Genomic DNA, 13816 nt, shown 5'->3' on the forward strand with positions numbered 1-13816 from the left:
TCACCCCGTCCCTTAATCGCCGCCCTTCGCCAGGCTCCCGACATGAGTGGGTGCATGAGAGAGGAGGGACGCTGAAATAGCCAGGGCTGGCGGCGTGTGATGGGGCACACCTGAATCGAATGGAGCCTCATCACCGCCGCTGTTTAAATGCCGAGCGCGCCTCTCCTCGGGAGACTGGTCTCTTCCCCGTGCATGCACGCTGGTGTCCTCGTGGGTCCAGGAGGGGTGCGTAGAGGGACTCCCGTGCCGCCAGAGTCGTGAGCTGCCGAACCCGCAGTCCGGACGAGAACCACACCCGTTACACGGCTGTCGGGCAAGGATGCCGGACCGTCTAGTCCCTTCAAGCACTGTGGGCAGAGAGAAGGACGAAGCCGCTGAAAGAAGCTGCTGCCCCTCGCGCCCCGGACCAGAGGGATGCCTTGGGGGTAAGCAGATAAACATCAAACTTTCATTTTTGGGTGAACTATCCCTTTAACGATGCTTTGATGAATCAGTTGATTCGGCTCACAAGTGAGATGAATGGACTTAACGATGCCTTGATGAATCAGACTGAATCGTTTGATGAGTTCATCTGACTGAATGATCAGCAGCTCACGGAAGGGGAAGATTGTGTGAATAACAACTTAAACTTCAGTTTGTTCATCATAAGAAGCCATTGCATATCTTCAGAAGACCTGAAGTACTCATATGGACAACTTTTGCGACCATATTTGCAAAAGCCACCAATGCATTCTCCAAACTTTCTTCATCATCTTCTTCATGATGGGCCAGTTTTAAAGCAGTGAAGTGTGTGTAAATAGCTTCTAAATGACATCATGAACAGTTCAGACCCAAGAAAAACAATCAGGAGGCCAAAAACGGCCACACGAGAGTTGATCAGCGTGCAAACATTCACACAATCCTCCTGTGTGGCGTTTGACATGCTCAGTGCTGGACTGAAGCCTGCTGGCCTCCTATTGGCTGATCCGCAGCTATGCAGATGACCTCTGACCTCAACCGCACCCCGACTGACCCATTGAACGAGTCGCACTTCACATGTGCTGCCCTCACACTGCCGATATCCCAGCATGCCGCACTCTCTCTCAAACAGTGAATAAATCACTTCAGCTCTTCCAAGTGTCTTGTAACTTCCAAACTATCAAACACAGAAAGTGAGGACTGATCTGAGCATGTGCAAACAGAGCTGGCACCGTGTGTTTGGATCGTAACGCCAATCAAATTAACTGCCTTTTAAGGGCAATGCTATGCTGCAATAGACCAGAACACCTCCTCTCGCTCTCTCGGGTCACATGATCCGACCCGTTTCTGTTCATTTCTCCTGAGCTGAATGCTGTCAGTGGTGTTGAAGACATCAGTCATGCTCATTTAACTCAAATTCTCTGTCAGTCACACTGATGGAGCCTCGAATATGAACCTCAAATCCATCCACATTTCATCACATTTCTTGGTTTTCATTTAGCTTTCAGTTAGCTTAATGCAGTACACAAGGTTTTTTTTAAGCAAGCTAGTAAATAAATGCTAAATATATAAGTGAATAAATGCATAAATAATATTTATAAGTAATTTATATATTATAAATAATGTCTATAAATGATCAAATACATTTTTAAAAGTAAAGAAATAAATGCATGCATTAATTAATTATTTAATTAAACAATCGTAATATATAAATTAATAAATAAATGCAAATATTTATATACATAATATATAAATATTTTATAAATACTGTTAATTTACAAGAAATTAGACAGTAAACAGGTCAAAAACTCATTCTTAATACAACTCTTTCTTTAATAAAAAATAAAGAATTAAAGTATATTATTTAAATTAATATTTATATTTATTTTATAATATGTATTTATTACATTAACATATATATATATATATATTCATTTATAAGTAAACGCATACAATAAACAATTTTTATATGTAAAACAAATTAATAAATTAATACATTTATTTCATAACATAATAATTCATACAAATTTCTAACAACATTTAGAAATAATAAAAAAAATAAAAAGTACAATATCATAAAGCTTTGTGTTTTGTAATGATTTATTTAATGGCTAAAATAACAGAAATACACTAAAAATTGTTTATTCATATATTAATTATTATGAATAAATATTTTATAAATAACTAAAAAAATTATTTTTTTGAGCTTTGACTCCTCGAGGGAGGCTTGGTGTTTCATCAGATTTCTGGGACAGGAAACAGTTAGAGTAGAAGGAAAGTTTAGCTCGGGCCTGACTGACATTCAATACCCTAGAAAACCTGCATTCAATCTTACAAAAATCAAACCACCTTCATCTGATTTGAAGCATAAACACACTCAGGAAGCCGAGAAACTTGTTTTTATCTCACTGCAGCATCCTAAGCGCCGAAAAACTAGATTCAATGATTATATGTGATGCGATGGACATCATTAAATCATCCCGATCACTCACACATGAACACATGAGTCTGGTTTTCCATCTGAAATCACAGCCCAGCTGATATCTGCTCTTAAACAAACACACCGCTCTCTGTCTGTTTTCACAACCAAACCACACGCTTCCCAAACACCATAACCATGACTGCAGTAATAACCATTTGTGAAAGTACAGAAACACGACTCTTTATAGTGTGCGCCATGTATTTGGACAGACAGATGAATGGTTCTGATGTCTGGTCTGGAGGTGGCTTTTGGACTGACAGGAACCAGAAACCCTGCAGAACCATCAGCACACACAGTATGACTGCAGCGATCATACTCACACACTTAGTGAGGGTTAGTGATCTGAACAAACCTCTAACTCTACGTTATAAACTAGATTTTATATAGAGGTTTTAACTGGTTTCTAATAATTAACACCCACACACACACACACACACACACACACACACAAGAGAACTCCTGGATAGTGCAGCTGTAAAGGATCACTGCCCTCTAGTGCTCAAACACACTGTCTCACAGCTCTGTAGATTTATTCATGTGCTTTACTGTAATTACATAAAATCATATTCAAGCAACACAGAACAGGTGATTTGAGAATAGTTTATGTTTGGGTCATTCTAAAAAAAAACCTGATACAAAATAGCTGAGAAAATGCAAATGAAGATCAATTTAGCTGCATTTGACTATTTTTCCCTCATACATTTTAATGCACTGAAATTCAAAATGTGACATGAGTGAAATGTTCATTATTTAGGGCAGATTACAAAAAATATTAAAGGCTGTCGGATATTTTTCATTTGGGAGAAATTTGACAGAAAACATCTCTTTCTGATTATTAGTGACAATATGACACCAAATCATTGAAAATGTTAATAACAATCAATTTCTAATAATACTCTGGTTTACAATGCTTTCTGTTATTTTAGCCATAAAATAAATTATTAAAACAACAAAAACTTTATGATATAACACATTTTAAATATGTTTTGATCTAACTACAATTATTGTATTTATTTATTTATTTATTTAAAGACATGAGTAAACAATACATTCAGTGTTTTCCGTTATTTAACCATAAAACAAATCATTAACAGCAACTAACAAAAATACTTTTTAATACATTTTTAAATATTGTTTGTTTTAATTAAAATATATCGAATTTATTTTTTTTAATTGTAATTAATATTTATTTTATAATATATTACAAAATGTATTTCCTATTTTATTTATTAATTTAGATATTAATAAACAATCCTTTCAGTATATTTCTGTTGTTGTAGTCATAAAATAAATCTTTAGAAGCAACACATGAAAAGCCTTATTATTATCCAATTTTAAATATTTTTGTTTCTAATTTTTATTTATTTATTAATAAACAACACGAGCATACAATACTTTCATTGTTTACTCTTATTTTAGCCATAAATAAATAATTAAAAGCAACCCATGAAAATATTTATTATATTATAATATATATATATATATATTATACATTTTAAGTAATTTTGTTCTAATGCCAAATCAATTAAGCAATCAAAAATATCTCCATCACTTTATAATAACACCTTTATATTTCATTTTTAATTATGAGTGCTCAGACATGGTTTGAGCTGTTGCTCAGTGTAGTGTAGTCACTGAAGGTGTGTGAGGATGCTGTGTTGAGGTGTGTAACTCACCGCAGGTGTGTATGACGCTGAGGTATTTGCGGGTGCCACGGTAACAAGGGTCACCGAACTCTTGTGTAGAGGCGCGGACCACACAGGAGCGTTTCCCCTGGCAACGTGATGTCATCACCTGCAGAGCCACATCTGACGAGCAGTCTGGAATCACATGACACGTCAGGTGAGAGCTCAGCCCACACACACACACACACACACACACACACACACACTATAGACTTCTACTGACTTCTAATGACTGACAAAAAAAATCAGTGCTGGCTTCACTTAGATATCATTGCTCCAATTGAAGATGTTCCTGAATGTTATCAACTGGAGAATTTGTCATTTCAAGACACAATGTTGCCAGCAAATTCTGGTTCAAGTATGAACCAGTGTTATTTTAGTATCGAGTTGAAAAGTCTGAATTATTGGTTCTGAAAATATAACAAAAATAAAAAAAAATTGCTATTTAGAAAAATAAATCTAAAGAATGACAAAAGCACATAAAATTAGTAAAACAAATTAGTATAATTGAAATACTAGTATAGTTCTTACAGTTTGAATTACTTGTTATTTTTCTATTTTTGAATTTCATCTTAATTTTTCTTGAAGTTTCAGTAATGTCATTTTTTCAGGTTTTAATTTTGTTATTTCAGTTTTAGCTGTAGTTATTTTAGTATATCACCTTAAACTGTGTAGCTATCGCTAACTAAAACGAAAACTTTAGCTAAAACTAAGCAAAATCAATGAAATCATACATTGAAATCAAAATAAATATTTATATTAGATGACAAAAACTTAAGCATAAAGAAAATTACAAATGCATAAAATTACTAACTGAACTAAAAATAAAACCGAAATTAACTGGAAAAACTACAAATAACTGAAAGAAAATAAAGTGAAAAATGAACTGAAAAGAACAAATTAGAACTATTTCGAAATATTATAATATTATGTTTTTAAATATGTGTATACAGTTTTTAATTTCAAGTTTTAGTTACTTTAGTACATTGCGTTAAAGTAAAACTTGGCAATTATCTGAAATAAAAGAGATTTTTTTATTTTAATTTTATTTCATTTAAAGTTTATTTTGGGTGTTAGTTATTTTATTTAATTTTTTTTTTTTTTAGCTTTAGTTTACTATAATAATAATAACCCTAGTATGAACGAGTGGTACCGTCACAGCTCTGAATAAATGAAATGTTCCCTAAAGGGTTTGAACTCTCTGAACATGTTTTACTTTCACACACACACACACACAGAACAATGAAGCCAGACTGATGAACATCAAACAGATTCTGCACTCTGCAGACAGACCATACGAGACGTGCGTGCGTGTGTGTGTGTGTGTGTGTGTTCATGTTTGGGCTTGTTGTCCGCCCGTCATTGTGTCTCTAACACTTGATTTCATGCACTGGGGAAGACGAAACTGCAGCCGCTGCTCACAACAGCAGATGGCAAAATGATCACATAAACACACAGCATGTTCTCTTAAAACATACTTGACTTTAAAAATGCCCTATAATTATATCATTTAGTGAAAGTACTTCAAATCTTTAATATGTTGCTATTTCAGTGCTGCTTTCTTCTGAATTTGAGAGGTTTGAAGCCGCTATAGTCTGACAATCTGCAGGTTATGTGATTCTCAAAAAGCATTTGCTGTGTCTTGTTCACACCACTTCATTTCCCGCTGGACTAATCATGCTTTTATTTCAGGAGATTGCACAAAGTCAGCCAATCAGATTAGAGCTGGCAGGATGGAGAAGGTGTGTCTGTGAAGGGACTAACAGACTGCTAGCTAACATGTTCATAAAAAAAGTGGAAAATATCATTCACAATATTTCTGTTCCTTTAACTAGTGTTGTCATTGTTAAAACTAAAGACAAAACTATTAAACACATTTTTGTTCTTTGAAATAAAATGAATATACATTTATAAATATTAGATGAAAAACTAAAAATGAAAATATAAGAAAAGATATATCATCATATAAGAAGAAAAAGAAAAGATAAGAAAATTAGAAATGGTTGTCTTGGCAATTAACTGGCATAAGTTTAAAGTGCTAAAACTACTAACTGAATAAACTAAAACTCAAACTTGTTTTTAACTATAAAACAAAATTAATAAATACAATTATTAAATAAAATAAATAAAAATTAAGATAAATTAATTAACATTAAAATGAAGGACTTCTAGTGTTCAATACATTCTAGAATATATTTTTTATGATAGTTTATTTAAACTTTCTGGATTGGAATAATTATATAATTCACTTGGAATAATTATATAAGATTAAATTCAATTATTATAATGTAATGTACTGTAATATAACTATACACACACACACACACACGCATATATATATTTGTACAGTCTGGATCACAAATAAATTTGTTCTAATTTCTAATGTTTTTTTAATGAATTAGAATTCAGTGTTCAATACATTCTAGAATATATTTTTTATGATAGTTTATTTAAACTTTCAGGATTGGAATAATTATATAATTCACTTGGAATAATTATATAAGATTAAATTCAATTATTATAATGTAATGTACTGTAATATAACTATACACACACACACACACACACACACATATATATATTTGTACAGTCTGGATCACAAATAAATTTGTTCTAATTTCTAATGTTTTTTTAATGAATTAGAATTAAAATAAACTATAAACTTTTAATAATAAAATGCAGATTTTCTAGGTGTAATCTGTGCTCATAAACACAATGGCATATAAAGAGAACAGTCACAAAGAATTATGAGAAAGGTCAAAGTTCATCACCTACAGCCCCTCACTGGTAAAAATGCATCTGTCCACTAGTTAGGGGTTAATAAAGAGAGTCTGAATGGGTCAGAATTAGACCAGAACCAGTGAGAGAAACACAGAAGTGACACAGAACACCCAGAGAGAGACAGATCCATTAACACTAAGCATGAGTTCAGCTCCAAGCATCAGTCACTGAAGATCTGAGGAGCGGAGACACGTCGTCACCTCACGACTAATGGCTTGAACAAATGTCAGAGGTCAAAGGTCACGGAGTCGTGTTCGTAAACAGAGAGCGGCTCGCTGATAGAGATCTGATTTATGAACAGTATAACCAGCCGAAGCTGTCAAAGTTAAAGCTGAAGAAACTATTTACTGTGCCGCTGGGATACGTCGCCTCTCTTATGACAGACCCGGATCTAACGCTTCTTCTGACACCGCACTGCAGATCTAGTTCTGGTCAGAGAAAAACCCCGGGGTCACTTTCAGTCCTCCATCACGGACAAATCTGAGTTTACCGCTCTGGATGGGGTAAATATGAGGCGTGGGAACTGTACAGAAACACATGGAGGACGTGAACTTTGTGTTTCTGTGAGGTGTTAGAGCAAAGTACACTATCTTCAAAAGAAATGAATACTTTCATTAAGCAGGGATGCATTATAAACTGATCAGAAGTCACAGTAAAGACATTTCTAATGTTATTAAAGATCTTTGTTTTAAATAAATGATGTTCTTTTGAACTTTCTATTCATCAAAGAGTCCTGTTTCCACAAAAATGTTCAGCAGCACAACTGTTTTCAACATTGATGATAATCAGAAATGTTTCTTGTGCAGCAAATCAGCATATTAGAATGATTTCTGAAGGATCATGTGACACTGAAGACTGGAGTAATGATGCTGAAAATTCAGCTTTGATCACAGAAATAAATTACATTTTAAAACACATTAAAATAGGAAACAGTTATTTTAAATTGTAATAATATTTCACAATTTTACTGCATTTTTCATCAAATAAATGCAGCCTTGGTGAGCAGAAGAGACTTCTTTCAAAAACGTTACAAAATCTTACCGACCCCTAAATTTTGAACAGTAGTTTATATATAGTGTTAAGATGGAGATATTAAATTCATAACATAATCAGTAAAATTATTGTCATTGATTACTATTATATATTTATAGTTATTCTCTGAAAAAAAATTAATTTAAGTGATTAAAATTACGGACCGAAACATTTGAAAAAATATTAGGAAAAATTATGAAAAAAAGAGAAAAATAGTATTGTGTAGTATAATACGCAATAATAACAAATACACTGTGATTTTTTTTTTTAAATTTGATAATAATTAAAAAAAAGTCTTATTGTATACATTGTTCTAAATATAAAAAATATTCTGGAAGTAATTCTAGAGAAAATGCAACAAAGATGTAACAAATGCTGTGTGGATGATGAAAAAAATGATCAATATTATCGTAGCTCACGTTTCATATTCAAATCGAATTTCTGATGTATAAGAAAAAATCATTTCCTGCTGAATATTCTGTTTCACTCAAATCAAATCCAATTTTGAAGTCTATCAGTCTGTAAGTTCTGACTGATTTAGTTTTAATGGCTTTAATGACCTTTAACTCTCACAGATGGAGGTTCTTGAGCAGCTTCTGGTGAAACAGAGACGGGACGTCCAGAGAGAAAAACAGACCCCATTAACCCCGTCACAGAGTCCAGTGTCAGAGTGATTAGTCAAGCGCTGCTTAAGAGGCTGGTGTTTTCTCTCGCCCACACACACACACACACACACACTCACTCTCTCACTCACTCACTCACTCACTCACACACACACACACACACACACACACACTCACACACTCACTCACTCACTCACTCACTCACTCACACACACACACAAAGCTCATATTTATTGCTGCATTTTGCCAAGCAAAGACAAAATGGGGAAAAACAACAAGACTTGATACTGTATATGATGGTGAATGTCATAATAACACTTTACATATAATATAATATAATTTTACCTATAATAACAGCCTTACCTATTATTAAAAGTCTCTTTGTGCCAAATTCACTGTACTTCAACAAATCAATCTGTGTCAGCACACTGAAGGTGAAAATGTCTCACACGACACAACAACAGCCAATCAGAACATCCAACCTGTCACTAAATGGTGTCAATACAGGTCTCAACCTCATTATCTACTAACAAAACACATTTACAGTAACACACCCACAAAAACAACACTAACCACATCACAAACACTGAGAAAAGAGTCGACCTGGAGCCAAACGTGTCCACCTCAGCTGTGTGGGTGTGCAGTGAGTTGATATGAACACACACACACACACACACACACACACACACTCTCTCTCTCTCTCACACACACACACACACACAGCCTCCAGGAGTGTAAGAGGAGATGAGATTAGCTGCTACACATCTCAAGACAAAAAGAGAGTGACGTTTTGACCGAATTTCCTCCCACACATTCCAGTTGTTTCCTTCAAGTTTCCTTGAATTCAAGCATGTTCCTGGTGAACCAGAACCCCTCAGATACACACCCATGCCACAAACAGCATGGCTTTCAGCTTTGATGCTGGAACAGTAACAATGAGACATATTCCACACACACACACACACACACACACACAGATTCAAACCGAAACATGTAGAAACAGGAGAAATGAAGCCGTGAAACCAAACAACTGACATGACGTGATGTCATTCACATTTACACAGGTGCTGTAGGATCTGTGCTTCTGTGTGTGTGTGTGTGTGAACCTGGTGAAGTCTGAGTTCTTACCGACAGACGGTGCCCTCCGGTGGTGTGGAGGACATTCCAGCGTTCCCTGCTGTGTGCGGCCAAACATAGCCGAGTAAACCGCGATTTGCATCCCTGTCTTACAGCCCAACCGCAAGCGCTCGCCTTCACACACCACTTTACTCTTATACTCACCTACAGAGAGAAAACACGCAGTCATAGCAAAACACTATTCATGACTCGTTTTACTTTTAAAATACATTAAATAAACAGTTCATTTAAATTGTAATAATATTTCACAAAATTATTGTTTTAATAAAAAAATTATTACTGCATATTTTTTATCAAAAAAGTTTGGAATCATAAAGATTTTTGTTGTTTTTGAAAGAAGCCTCTTATGCTCACTAAAGCTGCATTTATTTGATCACTGTTTTTACTGTATTTGTAATCAAATAAATGCATTATTGGCAACCGTAATTTGATGCATTTATATGCGAAACAGCTTATAATACATAGGGCTGGACCAGGGTTATTATAGTGAGCTAAACATTAACTGAAATAAAATATTAAAAATACTTACATTTAATTTTAGTCATTTTCATTAACTTTATGTATTAAAATAGCTAAAACTGAAAAAAGCCATATAGTCATAATTTAATTTTTTTTAAAAAGCTTAATAGAAATATTTTAAAAAACATATCTAAAAAATGACTAAAATTTAAAATCTTAAATAAAAATAAATATTAACATAAAATAAAACTATACAAAAAAACAATAACTAATAAAATTAACCAAAACTGAAAAAACTATAGTCATATAAAAAACAACAATAATTAATAAAAATGAGAAAAGCACACACCAAAATTAATAAAATGAAAATGGAAAACCATTCAAAATGTATTTTTTATAAAAAATAATAGTATTTATGTTATACTAAAACAACACTGGGCAGAACTTCTTATCCATTTTATCATGAATAATATGGTGACATCAGCCAAAAGGAACATGTTTTAAAGGGGTCATATGATGCAATTTAAATTTTTCCTTTCTCTTTGTAGTGTTACAAGCTCTTGGTGCATAAAGAAGATCTGCAAAGTTGCAAAGACTAAAGTCTCAAATCCAAAGAGATATTCTTTATAAAAGTTAAGAGTCAGCCACACCTACCTAAAACGGCTCGTTCTAACACGCCCCCACATGTCTACATCACGATGTGGGAAGATTTGCATAACGCCGCCCAAATGTTCACGCAAAGAAAGAAGGCATAACTTTTATTCTCGCTGTAGTATTGTTGCCGCCACCATGTCGTGAAGACGCTGTGTTTCGTTGTGAAAGCGAAACTACTTTGTTTGGTCTTCCAAAAGAGGACGATATCTGCTTCGTCATGCCTGGAGCTGATCCGTGCTGGTTGCTGAGGAAATACTACAACTTCGCGCTGTGGATCGCCGGATCGGCTTTCACCGTGGATGAAGCGGAGTCCAGTCCGGAGTCGTCACATGTGGTTGCCGCAAGCCCACCGGCCTCTGCTCATTCTAGGCCGCCTCTAGGACGCCGTGTGTTTCGTTGTGAAAGTGAAACTACTTTGTTTGGCCTTCCAACACAGTATGGTGAGGGGCGTAACATTTCCGTCACACGCTTGAGGTATTCGGCCAATCACAACGCACTGGATAGCTGGCCAATCACAGTGCACCTCGCTTTTCAGACCGATGAGCTTTGTAAAAATCAACACGTTTCAGAAAGGCAGGGCATAGAGGAGAAACAATAATGTACAGTATGTGGAAAATAATGTGTTTTTTAACTTTAAACACATTTCATTACACCAAATAAACAAAATAATGTTCTTTTTAGCAACATCATATGACCCCTTTAAAGAAAATAAAAGTCCATTTTCATTTCAACTTGACTTCAAACCGAGCCCATCTGTGCATCTGTAGAGCTTTAACAGACACAGTGACCCGTAACTGAAGTGCAGAGCTTTGAGAGGAAGGACAGAAGTGGACAGATTTCTCTCTGCTCAGCTACAAGAACACAATAATCTGTGTGTGTGTGTGTGTGTGAGAGACTCACTCGGCCTGCACTTGTACCGCACACTGAGGTATTTGCTGACGGTGGGACAGGGGTCCGTCCCAAACAAACGACTGTTGACAAGAACATGACATCTCCTCCTGTCCTCACATTCATCCAGCATCTTCTGCAGAGAGACAGACAGATCCATCCAGACAGACAGATCCAGACAGACAGACAGACAGATAGACAGACAGATCCATACACAGACAGATCCAGACAGATCCAGACAGACAGATCCAGACAGACCCAGACAGATAGACAGACAGATCCAGACAGACAGATCCATACAGACAGACAGACAGACAGACAGAATGCTTTCATTTAGGTACATGCATTCCATGGCTTTCATTTTTCCCGCAGTAGATTCCTTCCCTCCGGGCATAAAAACACACAGACTGTAATTTTACTCCGGCACACAGTGCAGTACATGTGTGTGTTTATAGCGTGTGTTTATAGTGTGTGGTTTTAGCGAGTGTGCAAGCGTAAATCACGCGTGTGTGTGCTGTCAGAGACGCTGCAGTTCAAAAGAGCTACTGCCACGTAAATCAGAGTCACACACACCTTCATCAGCTATGTTTGGATATTAAACACATTTAATGCACAAAATACAGCCTTCTTATTAATATACTGTGCCATACACATAGAGTGAAATATCTGAAGAACTTTCATATGTTTCATAAGAAACCCTTTTACTTCTTTAATTTTATGTATTTTTGTATGACACAAAAATATTCTACAAGAAAAAAAATGTAGGTCAGAACTTTCATTCATCTGGAATCAGTGTTGTTACTGGTAATTAAAGCTAAAATTAAAAACCATTTTCATTCATTGAAATAAAAGTAAAATTAGATAAAATTATTCATATTTGATGAAAAACTTAAACTTAAAAAAAGTACATGAATATAAGAAATGTTGCAATTGAAATAAAATAAATGTAAGTTTTACTTAAGTTACCAAAACTAAAACTGAAATGAAAAATAAATTAAAGCCAAATTGAATTATTTAAAAAAACTATTTCTAATAAAATGACAAAAGCACAAAACAAAATTACAAAATTTTTAAAACTGAAATAAAAAATGAAAGCTAAACAGAAATATTAAAAAACAAACAGACAAAAAAACAAAATGGAAATTAAAAACTGAAATAAAAATAAATTAAAGCTAAATAGAAATATTAAAAAAAAACAATAACTAATAAAAAAATAGAAATAGAAATATTAAAAAGTAATAAAATGACAAAATAATGTAACAAAATTACTAACCTTAAAAACTGAAATAAAGAAATACATTTATAATAAATAGAAATGTAAAAAAAATAAGAGAATAACAAAAGCACATAATAAAATTACAATCCTTAAAATTTTAAATACAAATTTCAGATAAATAGAAATACTGAAAAAAGGCGACAAAAGCGCAAAACGAAATTACTAACCATAAAAACGGAAATAAAAATTAAAGCTAAAAGCCTTAGCTTTAAAAACAAAAAAACAATAACATAACATTACTAAAACATAAACTAAAATTAATATGAAAACTTAAATATAAAAAAATAAATATTAATAAATAATATAACAGTATATAAATGATAGTAAATTAACACTGGAATTGACTGGATGGTGTAAAGATTGAATTTCTCTATTTCTCTTATCAATATTTACCTGCAAGGATGTGGACACATGACAGGAAGTGATGTCATGCACTGAGCGTGGTCCAGCACTGCTATAAGGGTTTGGGCACTGAGGTGAGTGGGCGGGGTCTGTTCTGCCGTAGAAAGCTGATTGGACGGTGATGGAGGTTCTGGGCGGGCAGCGAACAGTCAGGAATTCTCCGTCACATGCCTGTTCAGTGTAATTCCTCAGAACACGCGACAGATAACCTTCCACAGAAAGAAAAACACACATCCAGAAGATAATCCATCCACAGACATCAGCATCTTCTCACAAATCTCATTGGCAAATTCTGAAGAAAACGGTCCATCAATGATATGTGTTGCTATGTGGTTGCTAAGGTGTATATTATTAAATGATCTAATATGAGGGGAAAAAAACAGCACGGTTCAATGTTTGCTTTCACTTTCTGTTTATGCAGCTGTGTTTTATCCTGACA

At 34.4% G+C, this 13816-nt stretch overlaps 1 protein-coding gene across 1 annotated transcript in view; it reads right to left on the reverse strand.

The window, feature by feature from the left end:
• The window catches only part of LOC107593306 (protein eva-1 homolog A), a 44793-nt gene that overhangs the window by 18970 nt on the left and 12007 nt on the right, over positions 1–13816 (reverse strand). Inside the window, exons 2-5 of the mRNA XM_016282972.1 lie at positions 13369–13586; positions 11712–11835; positions 9690–9842; positions 4117–4260 (exon numbers count right to left, since the gene is read on the reverse strand). Of these exons, the coding sequence (XP_016138458.1) occupies positions 4117–4260; positions 9690–9842; positions 11712–11835; positions 13369–13586 (639 nt within the window). The remainder of the gene's footprint in view (positions 1–4116; positions 4261–9689; positions 9843–11711; positions 11836–13368; positions 13587–13816) is intronic.

The sequence above is a fragment of the Sinocyclocheilus grahami genome, unplaced genomic scaffold (assembly GCF_001515645.1).
Source record: "Sinocyclocheilus grahami isolate Dianchi unplaced genomic scaffold, SAMN03320097.WGS_v1.1 scaffold168.1, whole genome shotgun sequence".
Classification (NCBI taxonomy): domain Eukaryota; kingdom Metazoa; phylum Chordata; class Actinopteri; order Cypriniformes; family Cyprinidae; genus Sinocyclocheilus; species Sinocyclocheilus grahami.